Here is a 20018-nt window from a genome sequence, read left to right on the forward strand (position 1 = left end):
AACTAGCCATGACTTTTGAGCACCTATTACATGCTGGCCACTGGGTCAAGTGCTTCATATGAATTGACTCATAATTTTCACAACAGTATTATGAGATAAGTTCTAGCATTACTCTATACTAACGATGGCTGAGCTGATATTTAAGGAGGCAATATCATGTGTCTGCCCAAAATTCCAGTGACTTAACTACTTTAACTGATTTCTGGCTCTGGTCTCCACGAGGGTTTGTTGCTTTGATTTTTATAGAACTAAGGGACTTTTAACAGCATAATGAAAATATTGTCATAAGAATTCTATAAAACACACAGATCCATATTTAAAGGGTATACTTACATATTAATGGATGAATCTAGTATTTTACTAACTTTTCTGCCTGGGTTCCCCATTAAAAATACCATTTTCACCCCAAATATGAGCCAAAAATTGTTTTCCTGTTATGAAAACAGCTACTACTGCATCAGAACCTTGTTAGTTCCACTGACTTTTTACACTTGGGAATTGGGGAAGGGCTGGCATCAGGTGGACATTACTGGTGATGCTATCTGACTCTGGAGGCAATCTTGCCCCCATGTATTATAATCGGATTTTGTTTTAGCAAAGACCTTTGGTGGTTGTGCTTATTTAATGTGTTTAAGCCGTGTAGGTGTTGGGAGTTATATGGACTGTGGAAGATAAAAGAGGACTTTTCATTATATCTAATGTAACTTAAATTTTGTCTGTTTCTGTTGTAACCTCACGTTTTTCATAGCAAGATAATGAGCTTTTCAGAAATAAGCAGTTATTTTTATCTAACCTTGTTAACCTTCACAGACTTTAGTGGACTTCAAAATAAAAGGAAGGCTGGTGCTACTGGTCTGCGACCACACTTTGAAAATCACCAATCTAACTTGTTAATAAGAGTTGAAATAGAATCAGGCAAAATCTAGATCTTTAAAGAAATATGAGAATTTCTTATTGTAATTTTCATGAAAAGTCTAATGTTTTAATACACTTTAAATATAATTTTCAGTAAGTTACTATCTGTATTTAATGTCTTAAAAAATATTTTTTCCCTCTTTCAGTAAGTTTTTGGTCCAAACCTTTTGACTATTTTTATTGTTATTTTCTTTGCTCTTCTCTCTCCCCATGTGTTAAGACCTTGTTTTTGTGTTGCATGTTACAGAAATCTTTCAGTGTTTCCTCTCAGCCCGTGAAGTAGCTCGTAGCCGAGACCGAGATAGAATGACCAGTGGGGCAGGGTCTGGGGCTCGAGCTGATGATCCACCTCCTCAGTCTCAGCAAGAGCGAAGGGTCAGCACAGACCTTCCTGAGGGTCAGGATGTTTACACTGCCGCCTGCAACTCTGTGATCCATCGGTGTGCCCTGTTAATATTAGGAGTAAGTCCTGTGATCGATGAAATTCAGAAGCGAAGGGAAGAAGGACAGTTGCAACAACCTTCAACAAGTGCCTCTGAAGGGGGTGGACTTATGACCAGGTGGGACTGTCTAGAAACTTAAAACATTACCCCCTTCCCTTTGTTACTTTATGCAGTGAAATAGTTTATTCTCAGAGTTACAGTGTTCTGAAATTAACACAGACATGGAGCAAGAAGTGCAAATTGACTAGGATGAATTTTTTTTGGCAGCTGGCCAGTATTGGGATCTGAACCCTTGACCCTGGTGTTCTGACACTAAGCTCTAAAACCAACTGAGCTAAGTGGCCAGTCCTGACTAGGATGAATTTAAATTAACATAAAAAGGGATACTGATTCAGCATGGTATATAAATTTCCGATTAAATGAGGAGACACAATTTTTCATATGTATTAACAACAGCAGTTGAAAAAATGTATGAAGTTATTTGCGTGTCTCTGTAATTTAATGGTATGCAAATTATTTTGATATAATTGTGAAGGACTTTGTGCTTAGGCAAGAGTCAGGATTTCCCATCAACAGACATAGATTATTCCTCAATGTGTGTGTGTATTATCTGTATGCTACTAGTTCTATTCAATTTTATGTTTACTAACAGTTCCAAATCAAAAAACTTTTCTTTGTGCATGTGAGACAGGAGTGAAAGTCTTACTGCAGAGAGTCGACTAGTCCACGCAAATCCAAATTATAGACTGATCAAGTCGAGGAGTGAATCTGATTTGTCTCAGCCTGAATCAGATGAAGAGGGTTACACACTGGTAGGTATACTTAGATTCAGTAAAAAAGGATTTTTGTTTTTAAGGTATAGATATATAAGGCTTTGGTTAGAGTAAGTAATATATATTTGTTTTAGATGCAAAAACACTTTTAAAAAAATAACTCTAAGAGAAATAAGATAACTATATTGCATAGATATTTACCACCTATATGTTAATGATTTCTACCTTTAGCCTTGACTTCTTCCTAAAGTCTAAATTCATGTATCTGACTCTTTGATGGACATTTCACCTGAATGTGTCAGGTTATACCAATCTTAACCTACCCAAAAATGAACTTGTCTTTCTCCCAAACCTGCTTCTCTCATATTCTGTGTTTTAGTAGGTGGTACTATTAACCACCCATGCTGGAAACCTGGGATCATCCTGGACTCTTTTTTCTTACCACTTGGTCCTTTCCTCTTCCACTCCCTCCCCAATCCAATTAGTCAGGTCTTGAAAATTTTACACTTAATAGGTTTTCAATATGTTCTCTCCTTTTTGCCCTTTCAACCACTGCTCTTTTTCAAACTTCCTGTTTTGACTGGAAGTGTGCAGAAGCCTCCAAACTGGTTGCCCCACTTCTTGTCTTGTGTCCGTCTTCCACATTTCACTAGAATAATATATCTAAAATACAAATCTGTTTATATCCCCTCTACTTAAAGTCTTTTTAGTAGCTCTCAGTTATCTCTCAAAAAAGCCTCAGAACCTGGACTGTAGGCATGTAGGGCAAAAATCAAACAAGATGCTGGGTTTATGTAAAAAGTAAGAAGTAAGGTAAAGGTGTGCTATAGTGTGACTAGTAAAATAATTTATAGAGTCAAAACTATTTAAAAGATTGCATCTATTTGAGGAGCTTTGGATTTGGAATTGGCAGCTGGATTATCATTTTGGCTGTTTCCTTGTCTTTTGTGTGATTCTTTATGTACAATGCTCTATCTGGGCTTTAGTGTCCCATTGTGTGATATGAAGATAGTAGTGCCTGTTGTATACAGCAATGTGTCAGAGCTGCCTTCTGGCCCTGATTTTATTGCTGAAGAACTTTGAGACTTTGGTCATGTCATGTGACAGCTCAAATGAAACTTTTTTTGTACTAACTGATACACAAACTCCATTTTTAGTTCTGAAATTCCTCTATTGTGTGAATTGAGATAAGGGATATGAAAATATTTGTGAAAAGTATAAAATGCTACATAAAGAAAAAGCTATTATTTAAAAGAAATTCCCAAGGGGCCGGCCCGTGGCTCACTTGGGAGAGTGTGGTGTTTATAACACCAAGGCCACGGGTTCTGGTCCCTACATAGGGATGGCCGGTTAGCTCATTTGGGAGAGTGTGGTGCTGACAACACTAAGTCAAGGGTTAAGATCCCCTTACTGGTCATCTTAAAAAAAAAAAAATTCTCAAACATAAAAGATTTCTCATCTAAGGAAAGCTGAACAGTGTCTTCAAGCAAGTTTCATTTTATCATCATGTTTTTGTTTGTGCATCCTCTTTTTATCTTTCATCCCAGTTAGTATATCTCAGTGCTCCCACTTCATTCTCCCAGTCTTGCAGTCTAATGAGATTCTTCTCTGTCCATTTATTTTTCCAATCTGGTTAGTCTCATTATCTAATCTCCCAACCCTGTGATAATATTAAAACACTTCTCTGCTCAAAATCCTGCAATGACTTCACTTTTTCTCAGAGTAGAAGCTTAAGTCCTTAAAGGGGCCTACAAGGCTCTATATGATCTGTCCCCACTACCTATCTGATCTCCTCTGCTACTCTCCTTTCTGATGACTCTCCTTATGCAATACTGGACTGGGCTGTTCTATGAACATACCACACAAGTTCCCCTTAGAGCCTTTAGCTGTTTCTCCTGACTGGATAATATCATCTGCATGGCTGATTCCCTCACTTTCTTTTAGTCTTCATTCTGATGTTACGTCTTCAACCCTATTTAAAATGGCAATTTTTCTTCCCTTCCACATGCTCACTCCCTTTCCCCTTTGCCTTTCTCTGTTTTTCCCATAGCACCTATCACTTAACATATAATTTACTTATTTATTATATTCATTGACCAGTTTCTGTTAGCCTATGTTAGAATATAAGCTCTTTGAGGACAGGAATTTTTTGCTATTCTGTTCACTGCTACATACCAAGCACCTGTAATATTGCCTGGCACATAGTAGGCAGTCAGGAAATATTGTTTGAAGTTATGAATGACTGTCTAATCTATTTTGACGAAATTTCTCTTTCCCTTCAGTCCTTTTCATTCTTTAGTTCATTCCTTTGCCTGGGCTAGGAGTTTTCAAACTGATCTCCCTACTTTTCTCAGTCTCTCTTCTTAGACACTGGTCTCAAAGTTAGAGCTCTTGAAAACATATACAACAACAAGAACATCAACAAAACACCTGCTGGTCATGCTACTTCTTACTCAAAAAATTCTGTGATTCTCCACTGCCTACCCAGAAATCAAAGATTCTAGAAAATGTTACCTTCCTGCTTTCTCAGCCAGTTTTCCCCTGTAGTAATCTGCATTTTTGTCATAGTAGTCCATCTGCCAGACCCCAAACATACCTTGTGAGCCTCTGCTCAAGCACTGTTTGCCTTAAAGTTCCTTTTCCTGGGCTTTCTTGCTGAACTCCTTGCTGAACTTGGCTTTCTGTTAAGGTCTGGCTAAAATGTTACCTCTTCTAGAAGGCTTTTCTAGATTACTTTATTCACGTGACTCTCCCTGTTCTCATGACAATTTGTTAGGACTTCTAATAAATTACTAACAGTTTGGACTTATCTATGTCCAAATAAATAAGTATGTCCTTAGTAGTATGTCCTCCCAATAAACCTCCTCAAAGGTTTTTTTGGGGGGTTTTAAAATAATGACCTGATACCTCCTATCAACTGAAATGAAAAGATAAAAAATGAGGATGGGTATAGTTAAAGTGACATGGTTTTTGGAAACAGCGAAATCAGAATTAGAATAGGCTTAAGATTCACTATGGACTTTGACCTGGGGAAGACATTTAACCTTTCTGAGCCCCAGTTTCTTTATCTTTGAAATAGGGAATAATACCTTCTATTATACGTGCCTCAACTGTGTTGTTGTAAAGAACAAATTTGGTAACACAATTTAAAACATTTTGAAAATTGTAAATGGGGAAAACACATCAATGCGGAGGGGTGGGGGTTGAGCCTAGATTTAATTGCCAAGATTGTTCATTTAGGTTTTTTGTTGATGTTTATTTAGTTTTTTCAAAAATTTAAAAAAAGATTAACAAACGCATTTTAAAAAAAGATTGACTTTTGATCATCTTTCCTTGTGGAATATGTTGAAAGATAAGTGTCATAAAAGATGGGAAAGACAAGACTTAGAAGGATGAAGATGAAGGGAGATTTGGACTAATCCTTCAGCATCAGAGAGCATAGGGTAGATGAAGAGGAGCAAGTAATGGGAATAGTTTGGGTTTTTCCAAGCTGAAATATGTATGAGGTTATTTAAGATTTTTGTTCATGTCTTTCATATCCAGTAGTGTCTCATTTACTCTGAATTGTTAGTGAATTGAAATGCTTTTTAAATGCTTTAAATGCTGAAGTTAACCAGTTCAATGCTTAATTTTTGTTCTAACCTTCTTGTGTAAAGTGTAATATATTACCTAGTTGTCTAGTCTTAGTAAACAGAGAATACCAAACCTAAGTTTAACTGATTGAAATCTAAGTTTAAAATGTCCTTATCAGCATTTTTTTACTGTACCTTTTAAATCTATTCCCTAGCTCCCTCATTTCTCAAAGGATTTGATTTAGCACACAAAATAAATACTTTACAAAAGCATAAATTAGGTGAATGAACTAGGACTGAAAAAAACTGAGAAAGGAAAATAAAGCCTTGGGTAAGATTTGCATATTTCAGCACATATCCTGTGGTGTTTTGCTAGATTTAGGCCACCAAACAGGAAAAGGATAATGAATTACATGATTCACAGTGTCTTAAGAGATAAAAACAAACCCTTTGTTCAAGAGAAACCCAGGTATTTCTGGTTCTGAGACCTGAGACTGATTTCTTCTCTGAGCCCTCCTGGCTAGGGGTATGATGTAATGAAAATGTTTTATTGCATAACAATGATACATATTTTCAGAAGCTATCATGAAAATCATTTGGTGTTATATCCAGCACCAAATGGCTTGAGAATATACTTATTTCTGTTGATGTACGTGGGTTGGTGGGTGGGTATAAGACAAAATGTGTTTATATACAACGTGAGTACATGACTCTTTATATATGACCAGGTAATGATTTTCTACAATGACATTTCCCAAATGGATCTACTTTGTCACTTCTGCAGCTTTATTTCTTTGACACCAGCTTTTTTGATTGTGTGGTAGAGTAAAATTGAAATTGCTAAGACCATAGTATAAAGTCAGTGAATAAACTTAAGTCATATGTGGTTTGTATATGTTTGGCTGTACATATGGTTAGAGTGGATAGTTATCTACATCCCCCACCACCTCTAGACACATGCAGAAATATACTTCCATTGTTCCTGAAAGCCTTCACTGTTTTATTAAGCTGTCTGCAATTTCACCAACTTGAGATTTCCCTATTTTAATGGGTTTTAAAAACATTAAAAAAAATTTCTTTTTTAAAAATACTGCCGGAAGGCTTAGGCTATATTATTTTTCTGTTGGTTTGGATTCATCAGATTATCTTCTTCCAAACACCGATCTAAGGCTAATGGGAGTTTTGAAAATAAAGGAAAATAAAGAAAGAGGAAGGAGTAGTAATTTTGGAAAATGGGATTTTGCTGCAGGGGCTTTAGGCATCTAGAGGGTATTAGAAAGATCATACTGTGTCCGGAAGATAAAAAAGAAAGATTTCAAAGAAGAAAAGGTAAAAATTAAAAAAAAAAAACCCTGCTACTTTATCGTGTTAATTAACCTTTTGTTTGAGTTAGTATCTCAGAGTTATGTGCTTGGGCTTTCTTACGTTTTCAGGTGTTATTAGAGACTTTTTGCTGTTAATCTGACTTGATTGGTGAATAAGTAGGACATTGCTATAATTATATAGATTATTTTTTATTCTAATACTCTATTAAATCTTAATCTTAAAATACCTTTCATAACTGAAATTTTATATATTTTTTACTTTTAATAGAGTGGCAGACGAAATGTTGATTTGGATTTAGCATCATCTCATAGAAAGAGAGGTAAGGATTAAGAACATATTAAATATCTGGTTAAATTAAGTAACTGTTTTTATATCTGATGTATTTAGATCTGATTATCATTGAAATGTAATTGCAAAAAAATTTAGAATCATTTTATCGGGAGAGTTAAAGGAAGACTATTCTCTTTAAAATATATACCCTTTAAAAATCTGGGAATGTTTGGAGTTAATAATCAGTTCTGTTTCTCATTTGTCATGTGTTTTGGCTTTTCTAAAGTCCTGTGAAATTCCAGAAACAGTGCATTTCATTGCAGGGGAGGGTTATGTAAATGATTTTTCATGTTTTAGTTCATTGATAGAGTAAAACTATAGTTTAAATGGTGTTACAGGGAGAACTCCTGTTTACCCCATTCACCTCCTGTACACACGTACACACACTTTCAAACTGAAAATTTGTAGTTTTGTTTTCCTTTTGGCTTCTTAATATAAAGCATGTAAGAGGTGAACTGATGATTTTTTAAAAAATTTTTCCATTTTTTTTCATGAGGAACAATTTTAGAATATCAAGAATTATGGTCTTAAAAATAATAATAATAATTAAGATCTTTTGTTAGAAGTTCTGTCTTAATGAACGATATAGTTAACTAGTGATGATATGTACAAATAGAGGGAAAGAACAGTAGTTTTAGATAATATAAATCCAAAGTTAACTAAAAACTCTCCTATTAACTGGCACTTTTATTTAAAATAATTTTATGCTGTTATGAAAATGTGAAATGTTAAAAATTGGCATTAGTGACACTCTGGCTTGTGGTCTAGTGTCTAAGGTTGGGTGCTTCCACCCAGTCTGCCCAGGTTCAATTCCCAGTTAGGAAATCAGTCCCTTGGGTTTATAAAACTCTTTGGAATATTAACATCCAGGAAATTAAAAATTGCCACTAGAGGCAGTTTTCTGAAAGCCTGTTGAAAAAAATTTTATTCTATGCTATTAAATCTTTTGCATTTCAAAATGAAACCCTATTCTTGATAGCTTCCTTTGTAGAATGTTAGATTTCTTCCCCTAGGAAAAAAACTGAGAAATGAGGGGAAACTGAGGAATGAAAGAAAAAAACACACATATGATTTTTTCATGTATGTAACTCAGAGGAAATGTTACTTGTATAAAATAAAATGTGGCAGTATTTCATCCTTTAATTATAATTAGAATACAGAGAATGATTTTTCTGAAATATTAGGAATAATAAGGACCAGAGCTGGTGCTTTCTTTATTGAAAAATCTTTTCAGACTGTAAGATATCAAAACTGCTGGGTTTCCAAAAAAAAATTACAAGATATTGGTGATATCAAAGAAATTAGATGATATTTAGTATAGTGCATAATACCCATTTTATTGTTTTATAATTCTTTGAAAATTGGCATTTCACTTGACTTAGGAATTAAATTAAATTTTTGGAACAGATTTGCTTTCCTAATTTTGTTTAGCTCAGGTGAATATTGTTGCTAAAAATACCACGTTGTGTTAATGAATGCATATCATTTGGTGCTAGAAAGAAAATGGCTCCAGACTTAACTAAATAGTGTTAGGGATCCAACTTAATAGTTTAAGATATTCCTATTATACTAATTATATTTATATTTATAAGCGATAGTCCATTGGCTCAAATTATTCTTTTCTCTCAAATCTTTATCATGATTATAGAAATATAAATTTGAGATTTGATCTATGTTAATCATGTCAGCAGTTGGCAAAGTGATATCTTTGGAATAAAATAAAGTAGCATCTTTATCTTTGAGTTAAAAGTAACCTATAATTTGAATGTGAATTACTTAGGAGGAATGAATTTAACGTTTTAAAATTACTGTTCTAGAGTTGCAACCTGTTCAGATTTTTAAACACTTATCCTATAAGTAAGTACATGTAAATTTCCTATAGTTTTAGATCTAAATAGACATAAATGAATTAAGCCATTAATCCAAATTTTGTTTATGGATAAATCATCTTCTCCAAAAAGCTCAAGGTTGTACCAACACTTTTTAACTTGTTGGGATTTAACTTTATTAGGTTGAAAACAGAAAAGCAAATACACATAGGACTTCCATGGAAAGCTTTTTTTCTTCTCTCTTTTTTAAAAAAACTACCTGTTTAGGAAGTTACAATAGAGAGGCAAACTATTATATCAATTTAATGTGGTATCAATTTATTCTAGTAATCATTCCATTTTAATGGTCCCAAGGAAAAATTTTGCTGATGGTTTTGTTCCTAGTGACAGATGACTATAAAGTTAGAAGAGTTATTATTTTAGGAAGGCAAGAAATAAATCTCATGAATCCTAGAGTTTGTAAATTAAACTATGAAAATGTACATTTAGTAGCTTTTATTTTTATCATAATGGGTTTCCTTCAAAAGAAATTAACATTAAGAATACATTTAGGAGATTATATTTTGAAAGAAATTTTTAAAAGTCTTGTATATTTATTTAGTGAGTATCCTTTGACCACAGTGGGTTTTTTCTTTGTTTGTTTTTGATTTTAATGATGGTAAAATAAACCATTCTAATTTTTTCTCTTATTTATTTTCAATGTGGACTGGATGCCATAAGCAACAATATACCTATCTTCAATTGGGCAGATGAACCTACGAAATCTAAGCAGTCTTTGGAGCTATTCAAACTATCAGGTGTTCTGATTCTGATCTGAGCTGTGGACAAGCAAATGTCCAGCCAAGTGGGAATTCTTCTATGTGCTTATTTACCCCCTTCCAATATTTTGAGGGAGAAGTGTAAAATTTTTTTCTCGCACATAGCTTTTGCATTTATTAGTCTCAGTGGTCTTGAGTTACTAAAAGCCTGATAAGAGGACTAGGAGAGAGATATCAATGTTTAGTTATATTCTGTCTACTGAAATTAAATGGGTGTATAAATGGCAATTAATGGTTGTATACATGTTTTTAGCTGCTCTAATTATGCCTCCAAAGACTTCATCTTGGGAGGGCTTCTTGCCTATAATTTCAGTATTTGGCATTTAAGATTCATGCTGTTGGACCATGATTGTCCTTTTTTCTCCCCCCACGTCAGTTAATGTTTCACGATTGGTCTAAGCCCTTGATCCAAGAAAGCAAATATGGTAGGAAGGGGTAGAGCAAATACATTTAGCTTGGTCACCTTGCTCAGCTTTTCAGCAGCATTAAAGCTAAATTCTAAAACCAACAATATTTCATAAATTACTTCAAAAAGAGTCAGATGAAACATATTTCTCCTGCTTAGCACCTCAGAGGCAATATGAAGTTTGCATTTATTAAATACTTATAAATTATTTGCAATATGCCAGGCATCGTTCTAAACACTTCACAAACATTAACTCATGTAATTTTCATAACAGCCTGTCAAAATTCTTGACAAAACCTGTCAAAACTTTTTGGTATATTGGTACGTTGATAAATACTTAAAAGATTTGCTATAGTTGTGCAGAACTGATTTGGTTCTTCACAGAAAAACTACCTTTTTGGAGATACTTGATTTTAGTTTTCATATAGCTGAAGATGATACAGTGAAAAATGGTGGGATATCAAAGCAACAATTTAAGAAGCAACATCAGGGATCTTATTAGTTAAAATACTATATAATTTGATTTTTTTCCCCCTAGGTCTTTAAATATAGTGTTAGGATTTTATTGCTGAAATAATACTGGGAACATTTATTAATGTGTGTTTCATGGTTACAGCATGTATAGGTGAAATGCTATCTTATCTATGCAATTCAAATTGGATTATATAAAGAAGAGCAAATGTAAATGTTTTCTCCTGTATCAAATTTCTCCTTTTGTCTTCTGATTCTCATGTGGTAGTGTATTTACTCCTTTTTGGCCAGTTGAGCCCCAGAAAAAAGAAGATCTTCAAGCAAGTACATGATGGCATGTTTAATTTTTTTCCCCTTTTAGCTTGCCTACATATTTTATGGTTTATAAAGTATGTATTGCAGCTCTGCCATGTTCATTTTGAAAATTCCATTTAAGAACTAAAGTTGTAAGGACAAGTAAACAACCTCAAAAATTTCTTGCTGGACTTTAAATTTTCTTTATACAAAAGGTAACTGAATTAATATTAAGAATTGGGCTTAGTCTCAGTTACTATGTAAGAAGCTTTTGATAATGCTTTTCCGACAGTATTTTCTATATTCAGGTAAAACAATACAGAACAAACCAAAGCTACCAGATTGTTATAATTTTCTTAAAAAATTAAAGTTCTTTCATCTCCCATTTCTGTACTATAGGTTTTGTGTTTCAACATATTTTTGATGTTAGACTAAATATTTTGGTTAAATTTATTTTATTTACTTATCCTAATATTTTCATATAGTATCTTTCCTGTTCTTTCTTATATTTTATTCATATAAAGTTTTATTTGGGTCATGTACCTAATAAATTTCATCCTTTAAATTAGGTGTCAGCAAACTACAGCTAGTAGGCCAAGTGTGGCCTGCCACCTGTTTTTGTAAATCAAGTTTTGTTGGAACACAGCTATACTCACTTGTTTATGTATTTGCTGTGGTTTCAAGGGCAGACTTGAGTAGTTGTTACATAGACCTTATAGTTCACAAAGCCTAAAATATTTACTGTCCGACCCTTTACAGAAAAAGTTTGCCAACTGGGGGTTTACACTGCAGAGAAGATTTAGTTTTGGGCTTGACCAGCCATTCCATAGAACATTTTGGTGTGTATGAAGGCAATTCACTATTGTAGATTCGTGATTGAACCTTTATATAGGCAGGAAATTTAAATTTCCATGGATCAGTGATTTGTGAATTGATTAATAACAGGAATATGTAAGATTACCTTCCATAAAATTAAGAAATTAGAGTTATTAATTTGGCAGATCATTTTCTTTGCGCCTCTGTTTCCTCAGTTGAGGAAATTGTATTAAATAATCTTTCAGGTCTCTTAACTTCTGTGGTTCTAATACTAGCTCATTGCATATTTCATTTTGAAAAATAATTTATAAGTATTGGAAAACAGAAGAACCTTTTAATCTGAAATTTTATTATTGGAAAAAGAAAGAAGATCAATGTAAGGTACCAAAAACTATCATTTGTAAGTTAAGGCTAAATATAGATTCTGAATTTGGGGCACTTAAGGAAATGAAAAATGAATATTTCTTCTTTTTTTGTTTTTACATTAGCCACTGCTTTATTATTTAAATATTTTAAATTTAATACATTAGGCATCTGTGATATTATTCTTTGGATTTTTACTCTTTTCTATGTTACATGAAAATATTCAGCTTTACAGTATGGGAAATTTTTCAGATTGTTATTTTTCATACACAGTAAAACTAAAAAATTAAGCATTTTTTAATCTTACAAATTCTTGCTAAAACATGAAAGGCATATAAATCATATATTCTTTGCCATTCTAAATTATTTTACTAGGGTGCATATAAATTATTTCACAGTTACTTTATAATATTAGCTCCCTGTTACAAATTTTAAACAAATTTCTGTGTTTGATTTTGAAGGCCTGTGTTGAACTGACACCAATGTAGTCATTCAAAAATAAGGTTATACATTGATACTGTGTTAGTTTGTTTTCTCTGTGGGCATTAGTATTTAAGTAGTTATCTTTCCAAATTTTTTCATTTAGTTATATAGCAAATACAATTTTTGTCGTGCATATTTTATTGGGTACCTTAAGATGCATTCCTATTAGAGATATTTAGTATATTCACATGATAGGATATAGGAAAGCAGTCAAGCAAATGAACCATGGCTGCACATAGTAATGTGGGTAAATATTAGAAATGTTATATTGAATGAACAGAGTCTGTCCAAAAACATTATATAAAATGATATATTTTTTTAAAAAGTCAAAAACAACTTAAACATTATTCATCTTAGGATATATATAAAATAATATTTAACAACAATAAAAGCAAGGGAATAATAAACCCAGGCTTCAGGATAATCAAACCTTAGGTAGGAGGAGACAGGAAGAGATAAGTTGGAAGAGGAGCAAATAGATAGATACAAGTTACTGTCAGTTTTCTAGTTCTTGTGTTCACAAGTATTTAAATAAATAAATAAATATACACATACAAAAGTATTTAAATAAATAAATTTAGTATATAAATAAATATACACATACAAAAGTGGCCCATGTATGGACCAATGGTGAGAGTATATAATGAACCAAGGATTATAATCGATCAAGTTTGTGCACTTGAGATCAATTAAATTAAAGACAAAGCTGTGTGAGAATTGGACATGTATATATTTATTTAAAGATAATATTGGCATATGACTTAGGCAGTTGCTCTTGTATTCAAACATGTTAACATTTTGCTGTCTAATAAAAAGATTTTAGCTTTAAAAAATACCCACTGGCAAAACCTATATTATATTTAGTAACTATCATGATGCTACTTGGTAATTTTATGTTACTTATTTAATTTTTGGTTTTGGTGGCTGGCCAGTGTGGGAATCTGAACCCTTGACCTTGGTGTTATCAGCACCATGCTCTAATCAAGTGAGCTAACCAGTCAGCTAACCGGCAATTTTATGTAGATATCATTTTCAGTAAATCTCACATATTCTTGTCTGTGAAACTTTGCTTCCTCTATATAGGAGTTTCACAACCTGCAGTAAATATGCACATGACATAGTCAGGGAGAGTGTTCCTTGTATTAATGAAACCCAAAGGGTGATGTTTGTGTCTCCTTTTTGTGTAAGTTTACTTGCCCTTCTATATTTTCTGGTAATGTTTCGTTGATGTGTAGACACTTTGTGGAATCTTAATTTACCCCTTTGCAATTATAATGTTCAATCAGATGAAATCCTTCTGTTTCGAATAGGTTTTCCAGCAGTGTTTTAAGTGCCTAGTTCCTTTTTGTTCATAAATGATGTTCTGGTTTAATACTGCAGAGCATTTTAAGCTAAACTTTTTGAGAGGAGCTTCTGCCTTTATTTTTCTTGCGGCAGTGTGTTGCTAAAGCGCTTACAGAGACACTGGTACATCAGACAGGGCTTTCTTATTATTTTCTTACATTGCTCTAGTTTTTGTTTGTTTGTTGTTTTTTACCAAAGCATTTTGCTCAAATTCACTTAATGCATGCATGTATTCAAACATGAGTATCCATTTCTCACCAGTTGGTATGGTAGCAGCGCTTAGCCCTCATCTAGCTTCAGAATGTATGCTCTACTTGATTGCCGTTGATGCACGTTTGTTCTGTTTGTATATAGGTCCTATGCACAGTCAATTGGAATCCCTGAGCGACTCTTGGGCTCGCCTGAAACATAGCAGAGACTGGTTGTGCAACTCCTCTTACTCCTTTGAGTCTGATTTTGATCTTACCAAGTCTTTGGGAGTTCACACTTTGATTGAAAATGTTGTAAGCTTTGTGAGTGGAGATGTGGGGAATGCCCCAGGTTTTAAAGAACCAGAAGAAAGTATGTCCACAAGTCCCCAGGCCTCCATCATTGCAATGGAACAGCAGCAGTTAAGGGCAGAAGTAAGTCTTTGATATTTACTTCCCATGAGAGACTCTGGAAACTTAAAGTGATCCACTGAATGTACTATTCTAGGAAAACCTTATCTTTTTCTTCTATTCCTTGCCTGCCCCTTTCCTCCTCTTGAGGTTTTTGACATCACCTTCTTAACTAGAACAGCATGATATTTTGTTTGAACTGGACGAAAGTGCATTTTGAAAGTCATCTATTAGACAAAAATACTCTAATTATAAAGTCTTCCCCCTGTCTCCTAGAAACGGGGGGGAAACTGGTTGGTGACCATAGGGATCTGCTTCTCAGAGCCTCCGTTTTTTACCCATTTGTCTCAGTTTCGACTAGACACCTAATTTAGGTTAGAACCCCACAGGAATAATTGCTGTAGGCAAGACCCACTGATGAATGCTAAAGTTAGTGAGCAAAACTTGAAGGAGACACAGGATGTCTGCATGGTCTCGAAGTATCTCACCCCAAATATTTATTGTGGTTTTAACATGTCCACAAATTATTTAATATTTCTCCCTCTGGGAGGTGGAGATTAATTCCCTTTCCCAGAGTGGGCTGGACTTAGTGACTTGTTTCTAATAGAGTATGGAAAGGAAAAAAATCGTAACTTCATATTCTAGAAACCTGGCAGACATCACCTTAACTAAGTGATCAAGATTAACATCACAGTGATAAGTCATGTTGGTATTATGTACCCTTGATATAATATGATGAGGACACTTTAACTCTGTGATTTTCTTCCCCCAAATCCATAATTCCAGTCTAATCATGAGAAAAAAATCAAGCAAACCCAAATTTAGAGACATTCTATAAAATACATGAATAGCTCTTCTAAAGTATCAAAATCGTGAAAAGTAAGGAAAGATGAGAAATTGTCACAGACTAATTGAGACTAAAAAGACATGACAACTAAATGCAATGTGTTATCCAGGACTGGACCCTGGAACAGAAAAGGGACATTATGAGAAATGCGTGAAATCCAAATAAAGTCAATGATTTAGTTAATAGTATTGCACCAATGTTAATTTCTTAGTTTTGATAAATGCACCATATTATGTAAGATGTTAACATTAGAGGAGCTAGGAGAGGGGTATACAGGAGCTCTCTGTATCATCTTTAAAACTCTTTTATAAATCTAAAATTATTTCAAAATAAAAAGTTTTTTTAAAAAAGAAGAGGGATAGGCTGATCAACTGCCTATCAGTCGTCCTAGGGAAGATAGAGGCAGAACTTCAAAAGAATCACAGAGAAACCATTCAGACAAACTTCTAATTCTTGAGCTGAAGAGTATTTGCTCTGTATAATCTTATTAAAGATAAAGGTAGCAATAAAAGTACTATATTAAAGTTTTGAAACCTTCACATATGTCTCCTCATGAGCTTCACAATAGCTCTGTGAGTAGGTTGGTTAAGATACTGTTAGTTTTATTTTATACATGAAGAAACTTAGGCTCAGGAAGTTAAGTTTGACTTTCCTAAGATCACACAGTAGGTAGAAAAGTTTGGCCTTAAAACTGTGTCTCCTACATCCAAATCTACTACTTTTCCTTTGTAGTCTCTTTTATACCGAAGTATGCTTATAGAGTTTTTAGAGATATATTGATAAAAAACAGTAATAATAATAAAATAAATGTTTGTCTTAATAGAATATATTCCTGGGAAATATCAGAATTTTCCATGTGCTAAATAATATATTGTCTAACATGCAGAGTCCCTTTGTGCCTGAGTTCAGTGAAGAACTCCAAAATATGTTGTTGTTTTTTTCCTCAAGCTTCGTTTAGAGGCACTTCACCAGATCCTTGTTCTATTGTCTGGGATGGAGGAAAAAGGTAGCCTCTCGCTGGCAGGAAGCAGGTCGAGTTCAGGCTTCCAGTCATCCACACTGCTCACGTCTGTGAGGCTGCAGTTTCTAGCAGGGTGTTTTGGTTTAGGCACTGTTGGACACGCAGGAGTCAAAGGAGAGAGTGGCCGATTGCATCACTATCAGGTAGATGGCACCTTGCAGTATATTCAAATTTTAACCATCATTTTACAAAGCCAATTTAGTAATGTGAAATTTTTGGTGTTTATGATTGAGGTTTAAAAATACAAAGACTTGTAAATTACATTTTAAGATATTTTATTGCTTTAGTTTCTGAATAATGCAGTTGGGATTAGGAGAGCCATGGTACTATTGTACTTTTAGATTCTTTACTGGTTCAGTTTTATTAATCTTTAGCCAGCTTGGATAGAGATAGATCTAAGCTGGGATTGGAATTGGAGTTTGGGAGGATAGGTTTTAAGAGTTTACATTTTATTTTTATTTTTTATTATTAATTAATTAAACTTTTTAAGAGTTTACATTTTATATTTGATCATTTTACCTAGTTTCTCTGATTCTTTTGATAAGTAAAAAAAAGAGTTATCTTTATGTGTTCCACATATCTTTATGTGAGGAAAAAATACATTGTGAGGAAGGAGAAAGATTATACAGAATCAGTAATTATCAAGAATTTAAAGTTAAGTTTATAATATAACTTTTATATTCTGAAATATAGTAAATAATTAAAAACCACCATAGGGCTCTAGCATAGACTAGGCATAGAATTTTATTACTTTTTTTTTTTGCAGTGAGGTATTATTATAGCTAATAGAAAAATTAAATCTTTATGTGTAATTCAGGATGGGATCAGAGCAGCTAAGAGAAATATTCAGATTGAAATCCAGGTGGCTGTGCATAAGATTTATCAGCAGTTGTCTGCTACCTTGGAGAGAGCGTTGCAAGCAAACAAGCATCACATTGGTGAGTAGCTGTCCCTGGAAATACAAGATGCAGGTTACATTTTGGTGTGAGGTTATGGTAGATAGATATGTTCTATATTTTGTGTTTAACATCAGTAGATCAACTTATAGGTAATGAATAAATATTTTAAAAAGTAATAGTGTTCTATTTTACTGTTTATATTTTGGACAATGATTCATTTTAGTCAATGCTTTGTTTACTTCAAAGAAGGTTCTTAACTGTCTCTCTTTTTTTTTTTCCAGAAGCCCAGCAGCGTCTCCTTTTGGTTACAGTTTTTGCCCTGAGTGTTCATTATCAACCAGTGGATGTTTCTTTGGCAATTTCCACTGGTCTGCTAAATGTTTTGTCACAGTTATGTGGCACAGACACCATGCTAGGACAGCCCCTGCAGTTGTTGCCAAAGACAGGTGTTTCCCAGCTTAGCACAGCTTTAAAAGTGGCCAGTACAAGGTTGCTCCAGATTCTAGCCATCACTACAGGGTGAGTTTTATAGATGTCTTGATAGAACTATATAGGGAATGGTCTTCCCACATTTTAGTATTCTCCACTTCTCCCTGATCTGCTTTATGTGTTTAAGCATGATATTTGCCTTTCTGTGTTCTTAACCACTTATTTTTTTCCTGTTGTTTCACATAGGACCTATGCTGATAAACTGAGCCCCAAGGTAGTTCAATCCTTGTTGGATCTACTCTGCAGTCAGTTGAAGAATTTGTTGTCCCAAACTGGTGTGCTACTTATGGCCTCTTTTGGAGAAGGGGAAGGAGAAGAGGGTGAGGAAGAAGGAAAAAAAGTTGACTCTAGTGGAGAAACTGAGAAGAAGGATTTTAGAGGTATCATAAGCCTTTTTTTCTGTTATTACTTACAAGCATTTATTGAGTCCCCATTGTGTGCTTATGATTAAAATATAGACTTCTTTTCATTGTGAGGTATGAAAGGATTTTTATATGTTCATTTACAAACCCCTTTTCTCTCTGAATATGTGTGGTTTAGATGGGCTTCTGATGGAACCTTCTCTCTTCAGAGATTAAGCCTGATGCTGCAACCAAACTGCCCATTCTCCAGCTTCAGCCTCTCCTTGGTTGCTTGGCTCTAGAACCTAGATTTTAGTTGGCTGATTTCCCCCAGGTTATGTGTTACCTAGGGGAAGGCTCAGATGTTTTCTCAGCATTTGATCCTGACAAGCTTTCTCTAATCACAGTCCTGTCCTAAATGTTTCCCCAGGATCAAGAGTTTTGATATTTGGGAACTGGGTTCTAGTTAGAGGAGCTCGACTTCTTCCTAGGCTGTTCTGTTCTTTAGTCACTAATACAATATCTCATAATACTTAGCCATCGTAATTTTTTGTCATAGCTTTATAGTAAACACTGTATTTCAGTAGAACTTGTACCCTGAACAGCAGAACTACTGCATATGTCTTTTACATAATTAAGAGACTAAAGGTCTACAATTGGTCATTTATTCAAAAAAGATTGTGAACCTACCATGTCCCATTACCATAATAAACTCTGGGAGCCCTTAAGTCCTTTCTGGATTAGATGGATAGATAGAGGGAGAGAGCAAGTTACTTAACCATTCTGTGTACCAATTCCTTCATCCATAAAAAAGGATAATAATAGAACCAACTTCCTAAGATTGTTGTGGGGATTAAATAACTTAATACATGTAAAGCAGTGTCTGGCATATAGTGAAAGCTTAATGAATGTTGATATTAATATTGGAATATTATGGGCCGGCCCGTGGCTCACTCGGGAGAGTGCGGTGCTGATAACACCAAGGCCCTGGGTTCGGATCCCATATAGGGATGGCCGGTTCGCTCACTGGCTGAGTGTGGTGCTGACAACACCAAGTCAAGGGTTAAGATCCCCTTACTGGTCATCTTTAAAAAAAAAAAAAAAAAAAAATTGGAATATTATGATATTATTAAGGATTAGATAAAAATACTATTTAAATGATGATAATATTTTTGATAAGTGGGTGGATAGAGAAATACTGTGGGGATACAAAATGATAAAACATTGTCCCTGACCTCAGGGACATTCTAGGGTAGTGAGGGAGGCAGACATGTAAATAAATAATTACAGGTAATACAAGAAACTCAGAAGAAATACCTAAATTTCTTAAGTCAGAATCTAAGAGGGTATATGAGACTGATTAAGAGCTAGCTTTTCAATTTTAGAGTCTGAATCACTGGCAAGTTCCTTTTCCCTGTTTATGTACAGAAAATGATCATTTTACAAAGAGCTTAGGCAAACTCACAAGGTATGATAAAATACAACCAAGTTTTTCATTGCCACGTCCTGCTTTCCTGAGATCCAGTGGGAGATAAAAGGTTGTTAAGGTCATGTTTTCTCACCAGTCTGTGCTGAGTACTGCACATACGGACAGCAGGAAAGAGGTTGTAGAGTTGCTTCTCAGCCTATAGGTTTCCAA

The 20018-nt window shown here is 34.3% G+C and overlaps 1 protein-coding gene across 13 annotated transcripts in view; it reads left to right on the forward strand.

Moving 5' to 3' along the window:
- The window catches only part of HERC1 (HECT and RLD domain containing E3 ubiquitin protein ligase family member 1), a 211728-nt gene that overhangs the window by 112118 nt on the left and 79592 nt on the right, over positions 1-20018 (forward strand). For all 13 annotated transcript variants that reach the window (XM_063090802.1, XM_063090801.1, XM_063090800.1 and 10 more), the window contains 8 exons: positions 1163-1475; positions 2050-2170; positions 7297-7348; positions 14538-14806; positions 16578-16793; positions 17468-17588; positions 17831-18068; positions 18225-18418. In XM_063090802.1, coding sequence (XP_062946872.1) covers positions 1163-1475; positions 2050-2170; positions 7297-7348; positions 14538-14806; positions 16578-16793; positions 17468-17588; positions 17831-18068; positions 18225-18418 — 1524 coding nt within the window. The remainder of the gene's footprint in view (positions 1-1162; positions 1476-2049; positions 2171-7296; positions 7349-14537; positions 14807-16577; positions 16794-17467; positions 17589-17830; positions 18069-18224; positions 18419-20018) is intronic.

Source organism: Cynocephalus volans, chromosome 3 (genome assembly GCF_027409185.1).
Source record: "Cynocephalus volans isolate mCynVol1 chromosome 3, mCynVol1.pri, whole genome shotgun sequence".
NCBI classification, from domain to species: domain Eukaryota; kingdom Metazoa; phylum Chordata; class Mammalia; order Dermoptera; family Cynocephalidae; genus Cynocephalus; species Cynocephalus volans.